At 45.9% G+C, this 16122-nt stretch overlaps 1 protein-coding gene across 1 annotated transcript in view; it reads left to right on the top strand.

The window, feature by feature from the left end:
• Positions 1-15493, top strand: part of CCDC69 (coiled-coil domain containing 69) — a 36336-nt gene extending 20843 nt beyond the window's left edge. The window contains exons 4-9 of the mRNA XM_066590423.1: positions 2006-2081; positions 3321-3361; positions 7644-7745; positions 11510-11629; positions 12603-12700; positions 15031-15493. Of these exons, the coding sequence (XP_066446520.1) occupies positions 2006-2081; positions 3321-3361; positions 7644-7745; positions 11510-11629; positions 12603-12700; positions 15031-15205 (612 nt within the window). The 3' untranslated portion in view covers positions 15206-15493. The remainder of the gene's footprint in view (positions 1-2005; positions 2082-3320; positions 3362-7643; positions 7746-11509; positions 11630-12602; positions 12701-15030) is intronic.
• The last annotated feature ends 629 nt before the right edge of the window (positions 15494-16122 follow it).

The raw sequence follows: 16122 nt of genomic DNA, 5'->3' as shown, positions 1-16122 counted from the left end.
ATGTGCTGACCAAGTAAATAGAGGTCTGTGTAATATATGGTGGACACATCTGCCAAGGTAGGAGCCACCTGTGAAATACTAAGGAAATCCTGAAAACGTGACCTAGAGGTGAGAAAAAGAGATTTATATGTCTAGAGGACCCTTTGACCTTATTACAATGCTGTCGTATGCGTCCCACAAGGCATCCCAGAAATGCTGTTGAACTGTAACAGATTTGCAGGGAGAAATGGTCTAAAAATTCCTCAGTGTTGTACAAATCTTATTTTTAGCTATAGCCAACATTTGGTGGAGGCGAGTGCTGCCAAAAGGGGAACTACAGGTTATTAATTCAAGGATTCACTTACCTCCTCTCCTTGTCTGGACGATTATTTTGGCGGATGGGTGTTACCATTCATTAGAGATTGTAGGTGATATGAGCAGCCAGTAATGGCAGATGAAAGGAGGCTTCAAGGGGGCCTGTCATCAACTCTAAGCACCATAAACTAAGCTATGAGGCTCATAATTTAGATGACGTGGAGCCCCGGAAGCTCCTACTCGCCGGTCCCCCGTCCCTGCAGTTACCCCCAGTGAAGTAAGCTTGCACACACCAACTTGACTTTTTCCGGAAGGCTGTGCATGTGTGCACTCCCATAAAAATGAATGGGAGCGTGTGCAGAGCCAGAAGACCCTACAGGAACTGTGGACCCGGTGAGTATGAAAAGAGGCTCCTTACACTCCTCGTTACCTAAACAAAGTTATGGTACTTAAAGTTGATGACCTGTTCCCATTGAAGGGGGGGTTCTGGACTTTGGCTGTTTTTCTATTGAACCGACTTGAGCCACTGCAATGTTGTCAGAGCTCTCTACTTACAGCGTTGACCATATTGACAGGAAATTAGCCGATCGGCAAGGATCCTGAGCGTCAGAACCCCGACGATCATCTATTGATGACCTATCCTCAGGAAAGGTCATCGATAAAAAAAAACGTCCCTTCTAACAATCCCTTTAAATGCATGGAGGGCATCTAAGAACCTGGCACTGATCTGAAAAAAATATTGCAGTTCTGTATGTTGGGGTATCTCAAAACATAGCTGTATTATGTAGGCGTCAGTATTTTAGGGTATGTGCATATAGGACGAATTTGCAGCAGATACTCTGTAGCAAAGATCCGCATGAGTCGTACGTGGATTTTATCATGGGTTTGCCGCAGATTTCATATTCTGCATTGCAAGCAGCGAAATCCTTCGTAAAATCCGCAGAAAGAATGGACATGCTGCTTCGAGACCCCTCTCTATGTCCCCAAACTGAGAACCACTCCGTAAGAGTGTCCCCTGCCAAATTTAGCTTTTTGCCAGGGATGCCAAAAACGTGTCTCAAGACAATCGGCTGATTCTCAAATTGCTTGCCCAACCCCTTTAAGGTTAATTTTTAACCCTTTTTGATCCATTTTGTATCCTGATTTTCCTAGGGGGCTTACTCTTTTCTGCCGTTATAAAATGGCGCCATCTGCTGGCTAAAGCCAGTACTGCATGAAGTGACACCTTGGATAGGCTCTGACAGCAGAGAGGCTGGTAATATCTAGTAAGAGAACCCCGACGGATGTCTTCATACATTGGAGCTCTACAGCCTTAAATCATGATATCTTTAGACTTCAAACAGTGGATTGGAAAGGGTTAAGGGGTGAAAATACTGCGGATTTTCCACCATGTGAGAGTGGCCTTAGCAGAGTGCTGTGGCGTGTTGTCAGGCCAGTGACTGCACGTTCATTCATGCCGTGGCCTCGCAGCAGCTCGGTCCCATTGAAGTGAGCCGCTATACCGCTTAGCCGCTGGCATAATGTGAAGAGGCAGCCTTGCCAGACAGCAGCTCCGGGGTGGCAGACCCGCACTAATATATCATTGATGACCCGTCCTAAGGATACAGCATAAATATCCTAAACCCAGAAATCCCCTTTATTAACATAAAACCAGAAAATAACTTAATTTTGGAGTGGCTTGGTAACCGTTTACAACTGTTTGGCGTTACAGGCTAAGAAAGATGCAGATGCAGAAATGGAGAAGCGGCTTTCAGAAAAGACCTCGGAAATGGATGTGAAAATTGCAGGTAAGATAGAATCCTTCATTCTCACACTATTAACCCCTTCACCCCTACACGTATGCCCTCTGGGTGCGGGCTTTATATAGAGTGGGCTCAGAAGCAACGCTGATCAAGGCTGTTAGCCCTTTAAATGCCAATCGAAATGAGATGGTGAGGTGCCATTTAGTTGCTGTGGCAGCCCGGGGCCTTCAGAAGGCTCCTGGGTCTGCCACGTATGTTGCCTATCAAGACAGGCCTGTGGCACGTCTTAATAAAACACCAACAGAAATACCATAAACGTAATGACAGCTTCCCTTTGAAGTCTCATTTGCTAGTAGAACGCCTCGGAAACCCCGTGACTGTGTTGTGCATACATCCATGTCTGACCATTGGTCCCACCGTGGCTGTTGACCTTGGCATGAAGATATCAAACAGCCAAGATCTCTGATTCCAGCTGTTGAAGTGACATGTTAATTGCATATACATCGCTGTTAATCCAATTTGTATCCTGGTTTTCCTAGTGGGCTTATTCTTTTTCTGCCATTATACAATGGTGCCATCTGCTGGCTAGAGCCAGTACTGCAGTATGGGACATGCTGGAGAGGCCCCCCCAACAACAGAGTGGCTAGTAATATACAGTAAGAATACCCTGCCGGACATCTTCTGACATCGGAGCTGTACAGCCTTCAATCAGAATGTTGGAAAATGTCAGACAGTGGATTGGAAAGGGTTAAGGCTGTGCTGCCTGTGCCGTACATTTATGGTGTGGATTAAGGGAAGTTAAATACTGTGCAGCTTATTTACTATTGAATATTCAACAGCTTTCTGGTGCAAATTGCACCCGAAAACTGTCACCTGCTTCGCACCAGCATTGACTATGTGTTTTAGACACTTTCGGACACTTGCTGTGTCCGACAAAGGGGCGTTCCTTTGTTAAAAGGGGGTGTGGCCTAAATTGTGGCAAATTGCAGCAAAATTAAGCCAACTAAAAGGAAGTCTAACCTTAGAGTGGTCCATCTTAAAATTCGACAGGTTTCTCCTAGCCCTTCCTTCACAACTCACTTGGGCACGGCTTTGAGAATCCTACAGTTGCCTTTTGCCTCCCATCGTCACTTCACATTTCCTGCGAGGGACACGGTGACCGTGAAATACTACATACATATTTATTACCTTATTATAGGGCACCTTTTCATGGTTGGGTTTTATGTTGTGTTTTATATTTGAGTTTTCGGAGAGGAATAACAATACTTTTTTCCCCCCCAACAGAGCTGCAGAAGAGCTTTGAGCAAGAAAAGGCCTCCCTTACCGTAAGCAGTGGGAATTAAAGGGAGTGACTTCTGAGGTGGTCTGTAACTACCATAGGGATGAATGGAGGGAGCCACGCGCGTTCACGGCCAGCTCTTCACTCCAGCACAGATTTGATTCCCTGTTCTAAAGGCCTCCATAGCCACGGGTACTCTCATGTTGATGGGTGTCATTACAGGACTGCGGTGTGCCCTCATGGGGGTACATGTCTTTAAAGTGACCCTCCGGTTCTGGGCACGGAATTTGTCCGGAGATCAATGTGGGAGGGGAGATACAGTTGTAGCAAAAATGAAATGGGTTTCGTCCCTCAGAACAGGTCCTCAATAGTTGGTCGGCTGGGGTCCGACACTCTGGACCCTGACCAATCAGCTTGATCGGGCACCTGCTGTCAACACCGCAAATGCACAGGAGTATGGAGTGGAAGCAGTTAACTCCGCCCCCTGTGTAGTGGCCAGTGCTTGTAATTGCAGGCACAGCTCTAAATTTAGATCCACGGGAGCAGTGTCTGCAGTTATAAGTCATTTTTGGTTTTTTTTGTGGGAAGAGTTGTGCTTTTGATGCCATTTTGGGCAACGTGGCTTTTTGTTCACTTTTTTTTTATTGCATTTTCTGCAAGGTGGATGGAGAAAAAATAGCAATTCTGACTTCTTTTTTAGTTTTTTTTACTTTATCTGGTGTGATTAAATAACTAAATATTTTGGGTCATTATGAGTTCGGTGATATCAATGATGTGCATTTTTTTGTGTTTTTATTTTATTTTTTTGTGAGAGGAAATTTTTTTTATTTTTTTTATCTTACAGTGGATTTTTTTTTTTAACTAAACTTTATTGAACTTTTCTTGACACACTTTTTTTTTATTCTCTCAAGAGAACTTGGAGATGCGATTGTTTTATCGTTAGCGTAGTACACTGCATTACTGCATATGCTGTAAATGACAGTAATTACATCACAGGGTGCTGCTAATTCAAAGGGGAAATCCCCCTCCCCTTGTCATCTGCTTCCACACCGCGTTTGCTATTGATCGCCGCATGGGTGGGGTTAAACGGACGGAAATGGGGGTTTCTCTGCTCCTGGCCTTTACAACAGGAACTGGCTGTCAGACAACCGAGCACCCAAACTGCTCTTTTTAGAATGCATCAGCTTTAAACACACCCCGTATATTTAGGATGGCGCTGGTGTAAAGTCCAGATATTTATGCTGCCTGGTCACTAAAGGGTTATTGCATCAAGTGTTAAATTGCTACATTTGTATATTACATGGTACCTTCCTCTGTGGACACACCGCCTCTTAGGCTGGATTCAGACGAACGTATATCGGCTCGGTTTTCACGCCCAGCCGATATACGTCATCTCTCTCTGCAGGGGGGGAGCCTGGAAGAGCCAGGAGCAGTGCTCTGAGCTCCCGCCCCCTCTCTGCCTCTTCTCCGCCTCTCTGCTCTATTTGCAATGGGGAGAGGCGGGACGGGTGGCGGGGCTAATTCTTGGCACTTAGCCCCACCCCGTCCCGCCTCCTTTCATTGCAAATGGTGCGGAGGGGCGGAGAGGAGGCAGAGAGGGGCGGGAGCTCAGTTCCTGCTTCTGGCTCTTCCATCCTCCCTTAGGCTGGATTCAGACGAACGTATATCGGCTGGGTTTTCATGCCGGCTGATCTACGGCGCCACTCTCTGCAGGGGGGGGGGGAGGATGGAAGAGCCAGGAGCAGTGCTCTGAGCTCCCGCCCCCTCTCTGCCGCCTCTCCGCCCCTCTGCACTATTTGCAATGGGGAGAGGTGGGAGCTAATTCTTGGAACTTAGCCCCACCCCTGTCCCGCCTCCTTTCATTGCAAATAGTGCAGAGGAGCGGAGAGAAGGCAGAGAGGGGGCGGGAGCTCAGAGCACTGCTCCTGGCTCTTCCAGGCTCCCCCCCCCTGCAGAGAGAGACGCCGTATATCGGCCGGCGTGAAAACCAAGCCAATATACGGTCGTCTGAATCCAGCCTTAGACTGTTCCATGAGCACTGTGCATTGTTAGTTAGACTGTCGATGCACCGCCATCTTGGAAGACCACTGAGGGCCCATGGAAAAGATGGTTCGACAACAGTATGCACATAAGGAGGGCCCCCGGTAATCTAAATCTCCCCTTCTCCCTTCTGGTCCTTGTACAAGTTTGATCCAGGGGGGTTGCTTCAATAGATATTCAGCTCTTAGCCCCATTTCTAAACACAGTCCAGGTATGCATACTATAAACTTTACATTCAGCACTGTGCAAAAGTTTTGGGCAGCGGTGGAAAAAAGGGGGTGCACAGTAAGAATACTTTCAGAATAGGAGTGTTACCTTCTGTCAATTACCAAAATTCAGAATGAAGGAACAGAAGATAAATTTAAATCGCATTAATATTGGCTGTGACCGCTCTTTGCCTTCAAAACAGCATCAGTACCTCTTGGTACACTGGTACACCGTTTAGGAACTCGGCATGGAGGTTGCTCTACACATGTTGTAGAACTAAGCACAGATCTTCTGTGGATGTCCGCTTTCTCAGATCCTTCTGTCTCTTCATGTAATCCCAGGCAGACTGGATGATGTCATCACTTCCAGGACTCCTTGTTCTTCTTTACGCTGAAGATAGTTTGGGGTCGTTGTTCTGCTGCAGAATAAATTTGCAGCCAATCAGACGCCTCCTTGATGATACTGCATGATGGATAAGTATCTGCCTGTCTTTCTCAGCATTGAGGACATCATTAATTCTGACCAAATCCCCAACTCTACTTACTGAAATGCAGCCCAAACTAGCAAGGAACCTCCACCGTGCTTCACTGCTGCCTGCAGACACTTATTATTGTACTGATCTCCACCATGCTTCACTGCTGCCTGCAGACACTCATTATTGTACCGCTCTCCACCATGCTTCACTGCTGCCTGCAGACACTCGTTATTGTACCGTTCTCCACTATGCTTCACTGCTGCCTGCAGACACTCGTTATTGTACTGCTCTCCACCATGCTTCACTGCTGCCTGCAGACACTCATTATTGTACCGCTCTCTACCATGCTTCACTGCTGCCAGCAGACACCCATTATTGTACCGCTCTCCACCATGCTTCACTGCTGCCTGCAGACACTCATTATTGTACCGCTTTCCACCATGCTTCACTGCTGCCTGCAGACACCCATTATTGTACTGCTCTCCACCATGCTTCAATGCTGCCTGTAGACACTCATGATTGTACCACTCTCCACCATGCTTCACTGTTGCCTGCAGACACCCATTATTGTACTGCTCTCCACCAAGCTTCACTGCTGCCTGCAGACACTCATTATTGTACCGCTTTCCACCATGCTTCACTGCTGCCTGCAGACACTCATTATTGTACTGCTCTCCACCATGCTTCACTGCTGCCTGCAGACACTCATTATTGTACCGCTTTCCACCATGCTTCACTGCTGCCTGCAGACACTCATTATTGTACCACTCTCCACCATGCTTCACTGCTGCCAGCAGACACCCATTATTGTACTGCTCTCCACCATGCTTCACTGCTGCCTGCAGACACTCATTATTGTACCGCTCTCCACCATGCTTCACTGCTGCCTGCAGACACTCATTATTGTACCGCTTTTCACCATGCTTCACTGCTGCCTGTAGACACTCATCATTGTACCGCTTTCCACCATGCTTCACTGCCGCCTGTAGACACTCATGATTGTACCGCTCTCAGAAGAGCTTGAACAGCATATCTTGAAACCCTAGTCTGCTTTGAAAATTTTGCCTGGGAAAGACCTTACTGATACACTGTAACGTCTGCCTTGTTGCTTTGCTCAGTATTGTGATGGTGTATGATATGTGACATGGAACTGTCTTCCATAACCTCACCTCTGTAGCAGAGTCTGGTTGTTCCTCACCCACTTTAATCCTCCTACGCAGCTGTTTCAGTCTCAGTTAACGATTGTGTTTCAACCTACATATGAAAATGATGATCATTATCACCTGTTAGTATAATTGGTTATTCATACAACTGACTATAATCGTACAATATTCCTGGCTTTGTACAAGTGTAACTAGTAGGACGGATGCTGCTCTGAAGACAAAGGGCGGTCACACCAAATATTGATGGGATTTCTAGATTTCTCTTTTGTTCATTCACATTGCATTTTGGCAATTGACAAAAATAAATGAACCTTTCTTCTGTTTTTGAAGGCATTCTTACTTTGCAGCATTTTTTCCATACCCGCCTAAAACTTTTGGCCAGTACTGCAAATATGATGATGCATAGAAATATTCAGTGTATCTGCTTTTTTTTTTTTTAATAGGAAACCATCACTGACCTAAAAAGCCAGCTGGAATCTTTCCTACGAAAAATTCAGCAAAGTGAAGAATCGGCCTTGAGGCAAAACTACGAGAGGCACATAAAGGTAAAAAAAAAATCAATTCAACTCCGTTACCAGTGGCGGTTAGCATTGGGGTACCATTACTTATTTCCAATAGGGCTTTTCCTTCCTGCAAACTCTGCCGCTGTCAAGTCCGTGTTGAACATGTCATTGACACCACACCCCATTAGTAAACTGCAAGGTAACACCCAGTTATCAGCTGGTTCATACATTTCCAGGAGGAACAATAGAGGAACAACACAGTGTTCTTTAGAAGTATAATCTCATGTCCTGAACAGGTCCTCTGTAGCAGCAGCTTTGCATTAACCCACGCTGTATTTACGGTTTCCGTGCCGTTTAATCCTCATACTTGCCAAGTCTAAACTCTTTTGGTTACTAAACGGGATCTGCGCTCTGTTTATTTCCTGGTAGCGTGTTATTCTCGTTATTAACGAGTTATTTCGGTGCACAATGCAGTAATCCTATTCCTTTGGTAATCTGTCGGCACTTAGGTGTGTTTTACATTCCAGGCCTCCCTCCAGTTCTGCACATGGAGGCTTAAAGGGCCGGCTTCTATTTTTTTGGAACCAGAGCCCTCTTAATTAGAAGTTCTAAAGTCGACAAGTGAAGTTTGTTTTTTCCCTTTGTGCCTTCTGCATTACGTTACGTCTGTATCGTTCCATGTTTTGTGTTTTGGACACTGAAATTGCCGCACTCAAACCCGCAATCATCCGAATAATAGCTAGAAACCGTGAGTTCTAAAAATACTCAGACCGTGGCCACCGACCGGGAACTGATCGATGATTCTCACACGAGTCATTTGTTTTTAGCTTACCTAAATTGTCATTGATTGATGAGTTATCGTCTCCTGTCAACAGAATTGAGCTAAAGGCAATGACCAAGCACCAGCTTGGTGGGGGGGCATTCACTCGTTCAGCATGCACCTCCCATAGACACTGATTGGCTCACGATGTTTCTCCCAGTAAAAACAATTATATATATATTTTTTTTCATTACTGTCCCCTGAACTGATTGTCTGTCCCTATGGATGTCTCTTGTTATATTGCAGTCTCTTCCATGCAGTGCAGCCTCCTGCCTGATGCTTGTCAAGCACCATGTTAATGCTGAGATTTCTCCTTGCTTATTTTCTTTGTGATCTAACACTCCCATGATACATCAGCACGGTGTCACATGAGCAGCCAGAGCCATTACCATCTCTGCCTGCTGGGAGGACCCTGTCATTACATTCTGTATTCTAATGTCACCTTAATAAAGAATAGATCACAATTATAAAGTCAGGAGGCTGAGCTGTGATCTCCTCTAATATTACTGTGCGACAGGAGCCTCTAATCATCAACAGTAAATGTTATCGGAGTTTGTCCCCCTCCCATGAAAAGCTCATAAAGTCGAGTAATTCTCAGATGGTCAGAATAAGATTACAATACCCAGCTGAGAAGTACTCCAGGAAGTTACGGATAGAAAGGTGTAACTAACAAAGGTAATACTAGTCGACTTATATATACTGGGGGGATGGCTACATAAAAAATGGGAGGGGAAAAAAATCACCGGAGTGGCCCTTTAAGAGGCACTTTTCTGTCTAGTACGCCAAAATGTGAAATATACATCAGCTATGGCTTAATGTTGGTTTCTACTATAATTATACGCCAGTTTTTGGCATAAATTATAGCCACTCTCAGCTGGGAGGAGACCATGCCTCTTTTTGCAAAACTCCACCAACTCTTACAAAAGTCGCAGGGTCAAAGTCCCAGATTCTTGCGCAAGAACAACTTACACAGAAATGTGCGACTCTCCTTTGTTAGCAAACTGGCGTGAATCCATACATAAATTCCCCCATTCTGTTGGACATAATCACATTTGCGCTAACGGAAAAGACGGAAGCATCGAGTCTGACACATGCTGGATACTAACAACGCCTCATTCACTTGATTAGAGTTTGTTGGGCTTCCAACATGCTGCCCAGCATGAAATGGCTATTTTGGGGGGATTTTGTGCTGGATCTCCATTGGAGGCTCATCTCCAGAGCAGATATGAACGTGGCCTAATGGGTTCAAATGCAGCGCCAATTATGTAATATATCGGTATAATAGTTGGTGCCACTGGTGTCAAAAAAGGTAACTTTTTGGCCTTTTCCACTATTCTCACACTTGTTCTAAAAGGTGGGCGGGTTCAGCAGAATCCTCAGCCTATCAAATTTCTATCATTTATTCCAGAAACGAGCGTTAATTAGAACACCTCTACTCCAGCTCATTGACGTTTGGTGCACAGCATTGCCATTGATGTGACAAATTTTTTAAGATTCTCCATAAACGTGTCACCTCTTGCCCCAGCGGGCACTTCACTAAGACCCAAGGCAAATGAAATGCCCGTTTTAGTGAGTATACCCTTATAGTTGCTGGATACAATTCTGGCTACCTGCAACCCCCATTAGTAGCTCTGCATATTGTGGATACATTGAACTCAATGATAAATCAGTATGCAGTAAGCGCCCTCTAGTGGTAGATGCAGAAAGGGAGTATTTTATCATTTTAATTAGGGCTGTTGATTTGGATTTCTGTATTATGTCAAAATATAAATTAAGAAATACTTCAGCTCCTACAGTGTTGTTATAACTTTAAGGCAATTTCTAGCATTGTTGTAGGGCTCGGGAGTCAAACGAGCGCCATACATGACGGGTATCGCTGCCCGCAACAAAGTTAACTCTGATTGCGGCTGTTAAACTTTTTAAAGGTTGCTTTCAGTTCTGACAGCGGCATTTAAATGTCCTGAATGGCCCTCTGCGATAAGATTGTAGGGGTGCCGTCTAGGTGTCATGGCAGCCGGGGTACCTCCCTGAAGGCCTTCAGTGCTGCCATGATTGTTTGCCTATTGGGGACCTGCCTGTCTATAATAGGCAGTCTGTTTAAAATTCAGTTTTATGCAATACCGTAGTATTGCAATGTACTTTCAGTTCAATTCCTCTATGGGGATTAAGGAAGGGTATAAGGAGCCAAAACTGCTCTCCCAAAAAAGTACAAGGCTGCATTTGATTAGTCAGGCCCATTGGTGAAAGCTGTACGGCCAGTCGCAGACCAAGTGGGATACCAGCACAACCTACCTGGTCAGCGTCTTCTGACCCAAGTCACCAATAAGTCCCCATCATGGACACCTGAAAGTAGCCAAGTGTCTACAACTCAGTTGCTCAGCGAGTGGAAGATATAGATTCCCCCCTCACCTACCCGGTTTCCCTGAAAATAAGACCTAGCATGATTTTCCAGAATTTTTGAGGATGCAAAATGATTTTTCAGGCTTTTTGAGGATGCTTAAAATATAAGCCCTACTCCAAAATTAAGCCCTGTTAACAGTTAATTAAAAGAGTCAATTTAAATAGTGTCCAGGCAGCTATACATGTAAAAAAAGTTAAAACTTTTTAAACAAAAATTAATATAAGGCACTGTCTTATTTTTGGTGAAGCACGGTAGTAATGGAGCAGCTGAATGAGGCGCTGTGCTAAGCTAAACTGCAGTGATGGATATGAGTTTTTAAAAGATTAAGAACCCCCCCCCCTTTTTCTCCGATATGTTTGGCCAGACAGACTGGCATCCTCAGGGGTAGCAGCGGTGTTACAGATGTACTCTAGTAGCCATTAGGATCTCTGCCCATTATCATTTTGCAGCACAGTTGCACAAGAATCAGCTTGTCTTTAAAGTTCTAGTAGATTACGCTATTTCTAATCCTACGTATTGCTGTCTTCGAGGCCAGGGCTGCTGCTTTGTTTTCTAATGATATCACCTTTTACCGTATTTACTAAGGATTACGGGAACCCTGGTGAGTTCTGGGAACAAGAGCTGCACAGCTTATACTTTGTGGTCGAGATGAAGAATAACCTGATCAAGGAAAAAGACAAGAAGCTACTGAACCAGCAAGTCATGGTGGGTTCTGGGATATGTTGACCTTGCCTGGCTGGTTATAAGGGCAAAACACTACTTTTTGGGCGTCTAAAAAGGAATGGCTGTGATTGGTCCATCCAGAGCTGGCTGTGATTTGCTGACACTCAGCCAATCAGAGCAATCTCTTGCTGGAGGTGGGGTCTTCAAACCCTGTCATTTGCAAAAGATGTCCGCCAATGACGAGTGCTGGGAGCTCCGGAGGGCAGCATCAGGGACCTGTTCAGCAGCAGCTTGGAGAAAATTAATGTTTGTTTTTTAGCATCCTTTTCAGCCAAAAATGTTGTCAAAAATGCATACCAGCGCTACTGAGACCGCAGTTAACGCAGCGTTGAAAAACGCACATATGCACGCACACACAGTACCAGTCGCAAGTTTTAGAACACCTCAATTTTTCCAGTTACTTGTGACATTAAGGGCTTATTCACAGGAGCGTATATCAGCCGCTGTTTTCACGGCCGGAAGATATACGCCACCATCTGAGCTGTCCTCCCCCCTTACCAGCTCTCTGTCTCACTCCTCCCCTCCGGCTGTTTGCAGTGGGAGGGGTGGAGCTAAGCTCTGCCCCACCTATTGCTGGCTGCAGGGCGGGGCTTAGCTCCGCACCCTCCCATTGCAAACAGCCGGAGGGGAGGAGAGAGGCAGAGAGCCGGTAAGGGGGAGGAGAGCTCAGATGGTAGCGTATATCGGCCTTTAAAACCATAAACATTTTCTAAAGTTTCTTAACCTGAAACACGATAGTCTGAACTTATTATTTTAACCCAAGGGCTTTTTTCAGGAAACACCAAAAGTACAGCTGCTCTGTAAAAGCAAATCATGGTTGGAAGTTGGATGCAGACTATTCCTCTAGGTGTCTCAACTTTTGTAGATTACTTTCAAACCAGTGTTGGAACAGACTGCAGGGCCTCCAGGCCGCATCTGCGTCTATCATGTAATCAGTTATGTGTCTTCTTGGCAGATGGAGAGGATCCTTGCACTGGAGGAGAAAGTGAAGATGCTCCAGCAGGAGAACGAAGCTCTTCAAGAACAGACACAGAAGCAGTCCGCCATTGCCATGTGAGCTATATGTTCAGTTGTATTACGTGACATTTCAGCTTGGCATTTTTAGTTAACCCGTCAGTGGCGGCCAATACATCTTTTTACTGACCTCACTAATGGGCTTTAAACCTGCACGTACATCTGCTTACGGTGGTGCTTTAGCCCAGCGTTTCTCAACTCCAGTCCTCAGGGACCCCAACAGGTCATGTTTTCAGGATCTCCTATAGTAAGAATACCTGTGGCAATGTCTGAGGCACCGACAATAATTACATCACCTGTGCAACACTGAGGAAATCCTGAAAACATGACCTGTTGGTGGTCTCTGAGGACTGGAGTTGAAAAACACTAGTTTAGCTGACTACTGACAGCCAGGCTCCTGCTATAACTGCCAGGAACGGAGGGGCCTCAGATCCTGCCTATTGAAGCACGTAAGCAGATGAAAGGAAGAGGAGGCTCTTTCTGTCCTTCATCGGTACCTCGCAGATCATTTTTCATTGTAGATGCACTGGCATAATATGTAAAAAAAAATGGTTGAGAAGATGGGCATGACCTCTAACCTTTTCCCAACATGCGCCGTACATATACAACACGTCAGATGTCCTCGTATGGAACCGAATTAGCTCCATATATGGTGGGTGTCCCAACTACAACAGCTGCAATCACTTGGATCTCGACTGTTAACTGTTTGAATGCCTCTGTCAATGCTGACAGCAGCATCTTAAGGTCCTGATTTAGATACATAAACAAGATTTGAAGGGTGTCATGGCAGCCTGAGGCCTTCTGAAGGACCCCAGGGCTGCCATGAATGATTGCCTATTAAGTCATCATAATAGAATGTCTATGAGAATACAGGGTAATGGAATACTATAGCATATCTGTGTACTGAAAAAAATTGATATCACTGTGTCCATAAAAGTCCAGTTTATTAACCCATTAAGGACCAAGCACAGTAAAAATATTGCGCGGGATTTAAGCCTCTGGTCCTGCAATTAATCAGAAGCAGGTCGGTTGTCAGCTGTTAGACCCGGAGGAGGAGGGAGAAGTCTTTAAATAATTCTGCCTTCTCCTTTCACTAGTACACAGCGCTCAATGAAGTGCTATGTACTAAAAAGTGTTTCTTCCACTACGTGAGTCAGCAGTCACATGACCACCAGGATCCTCTGGCACAGCAGAGCTGCAGGGTCCTAGCAGATCCTGATCATCTCTCTCAGTGACTATTGTCACTACAGGCGATGTTTTCCTTGTAACTGGGGCTCCAATGGATGCCCCGGCTACAGTTGGAAAAGTATCAAAAAAAAAAAAAAAGAGAAAAACATATGAATGTCCCCCAGAGGTCTTATATGATGTCATAGGGGCCATAGATAGTAAAAAACATAATTTACATTTTGGAAATAACAAAAAAGGGCTGCAGGGGTAAGGGGCGATAGCGATTCGTTTTTTGTTTTTTTTTTCTCCTACTACCTAAAATTGCTTTACAGCCATTCTGTACTCCTCGATTGCAGCTGAACAGGACATGTGACTGCTGCGGCCAATCATTGGCCACAGCAGTGACCTTCTAAGGCAGTGATTGGCTGCAGCAGTCACATGTCCTGGTTAGCAGCAACCAGGAAGGACAGAGTGAGTGTGGAGCAATTTTAAGAAGCGGGAAAACCCCTTTAGGCCGCCTGCAGACGAGCGGGTCGGATCCGGCGGCGAGAATTCTCGCCGCGGGACCCGACCCGAGCGCCTGCAGAGACGAGCGCGTACTCACCCGCGCCCGGCGGCCCCGGCTCTTTCATGTGCCGGCTGCCGGGCATGCGCAGACCAGAGCCGCCGGCCGGGTGAGTGCCGTTCCTGTGCGAGGCTCTGCGAGCCCCGCACAAAAATAGGACATGCCGCGGTTTGTTTGCCACGTGAGATTTCGCGCGGCCGTCTGCATAGGAGTGCGTATTGTAATGCACTCCTATGCAGGCTTTCAGTGGCGGAAATCCCGCCACGGGATTTCCGCCCGTGTGCAGGCGGCCTTAAGCTCAATGGGAGCTGAAAAATTTCTATGCCATGCGCTCCCCCTAGTGGTAAATACAGAAAAATGCATTACAGTGAGGCGTCCACTCTCGCCACAGGCCCGGTAGCCCTTCGTGTGCCGCTTCTGTAAAACATTCGGCACTGTTTTAAACTTGTTTTATAGTCGGTGGATTTCCGATTTCCCTCTGCTCCATCCTCTGCTTGTGTTTTTTTTTTTTTTTTAATTCTACATTCTCCTGACGCTTGTTCTGGATTGTCAGACCTTCTGGTTTAATGGATGCTGGATTAAAGGAGCTTCTAGTGTAATGGCGTCATGAATTAATCTTCCTTCCATCCCGTTGCAGGTGTCTGACCGAGGAGCTGCTAAGCACCAAAGCTGCTCTAGAGAAGGAAGTACAGCTCCGGGAACGGCTTGTACATGACAAGGAGCAGCGCGTGTACCGGGCGCTCAGCGGAGACGCATCCCTGCCGTTCTCCTTGTCTATTTCCTCACAAGACGTGGCGGTTTTGGTAACTTAGACCAAAGACCAGTGCAAATAATGGACACGTTGCTTAAGGGACGTTTTAAATGGAGGAGCTGACCTGTCCTGATCCGGGGATTATCTCCTCTCCTGGACGGAACCAGATGGCCCAATTTTATTTATTACTTTTAATTACGAAACCAATAAGCCCCGTTCTTATCACTGGCCGCCATGACTGAACTCGTGCGTCACTCCTTCCTCCACGGCTCATCATCCTCCGTCTTGTCACACTGTCATTCATTCTGAACTGAAGAACACGACTGTCAATAAACGTATTCTATTTCTACCTCGTTTTTCTTGTTCTCGTTGTGACCATCGGAGGGGAGATTGATTTTTTAAGTGGTATTTAACCTTTTGCAATCCTATTTTGGATTCTGGGCTTCCTGGGGGGCTTTCTCTTTCTGCCATTATACAATGGCGCCATCTGCTGGCTAGAGCTAGTACTGCGGTATGGGACATGCTGGAGAGGCCCACCGACAACAGAGCAGCCAGTAATATGCAGTAAGAATACCCTGCCGGACGTCATGCGACATTGAAGCTGTACAGCTTTCAATCAGAATGTCTTCAGACGTCGGTCAGTGGATTGGAAAGGGTTAAAGGGAAAATCCATTTTCGAATGATTTTTTTTTGTCCCTATGTGATAGTCACATGACAGAAGTGGTGATATCTGGGAAATCGGATCGCCAGTGATCTGCTCCGTTGGCGCTGCTCAGAAATTGCTGTCAACGGAAATCTAGTATAACGTTTTTGTACAGAAATTTCTGAGCAGTGCCCAAGGGGTGTAAGTGTTCTATACAGACCTTCCGAACAAGAAACCAGGGGCAGTCCATGATCAACGCTTCTCCAATGTGGGCTTCCCATATGTACAGTATCTACGACATGTGAAAAGATAACCTTTTGACTGGATCTTCCCAT

This window comes from Eleutherodactylus coqui, chromosome 2 (assembly GCF_035609145.1).
Source record: "Eleutherodactylus coqui strain aEleCoq1 chromosome 2, aEleCoq1.hap1, whole genome shotgun sequence".
NCBI classification, from domain to species: Eukaryota; Metazoa; Chordata; class Amphibia; order Anura; family Eleutherodactylidae; genus Eleutherodactylus; species Eleutherodactylus coqui.
This window is presented reverse-complemented; position numbering and strand designations above follow the sequence as displayed.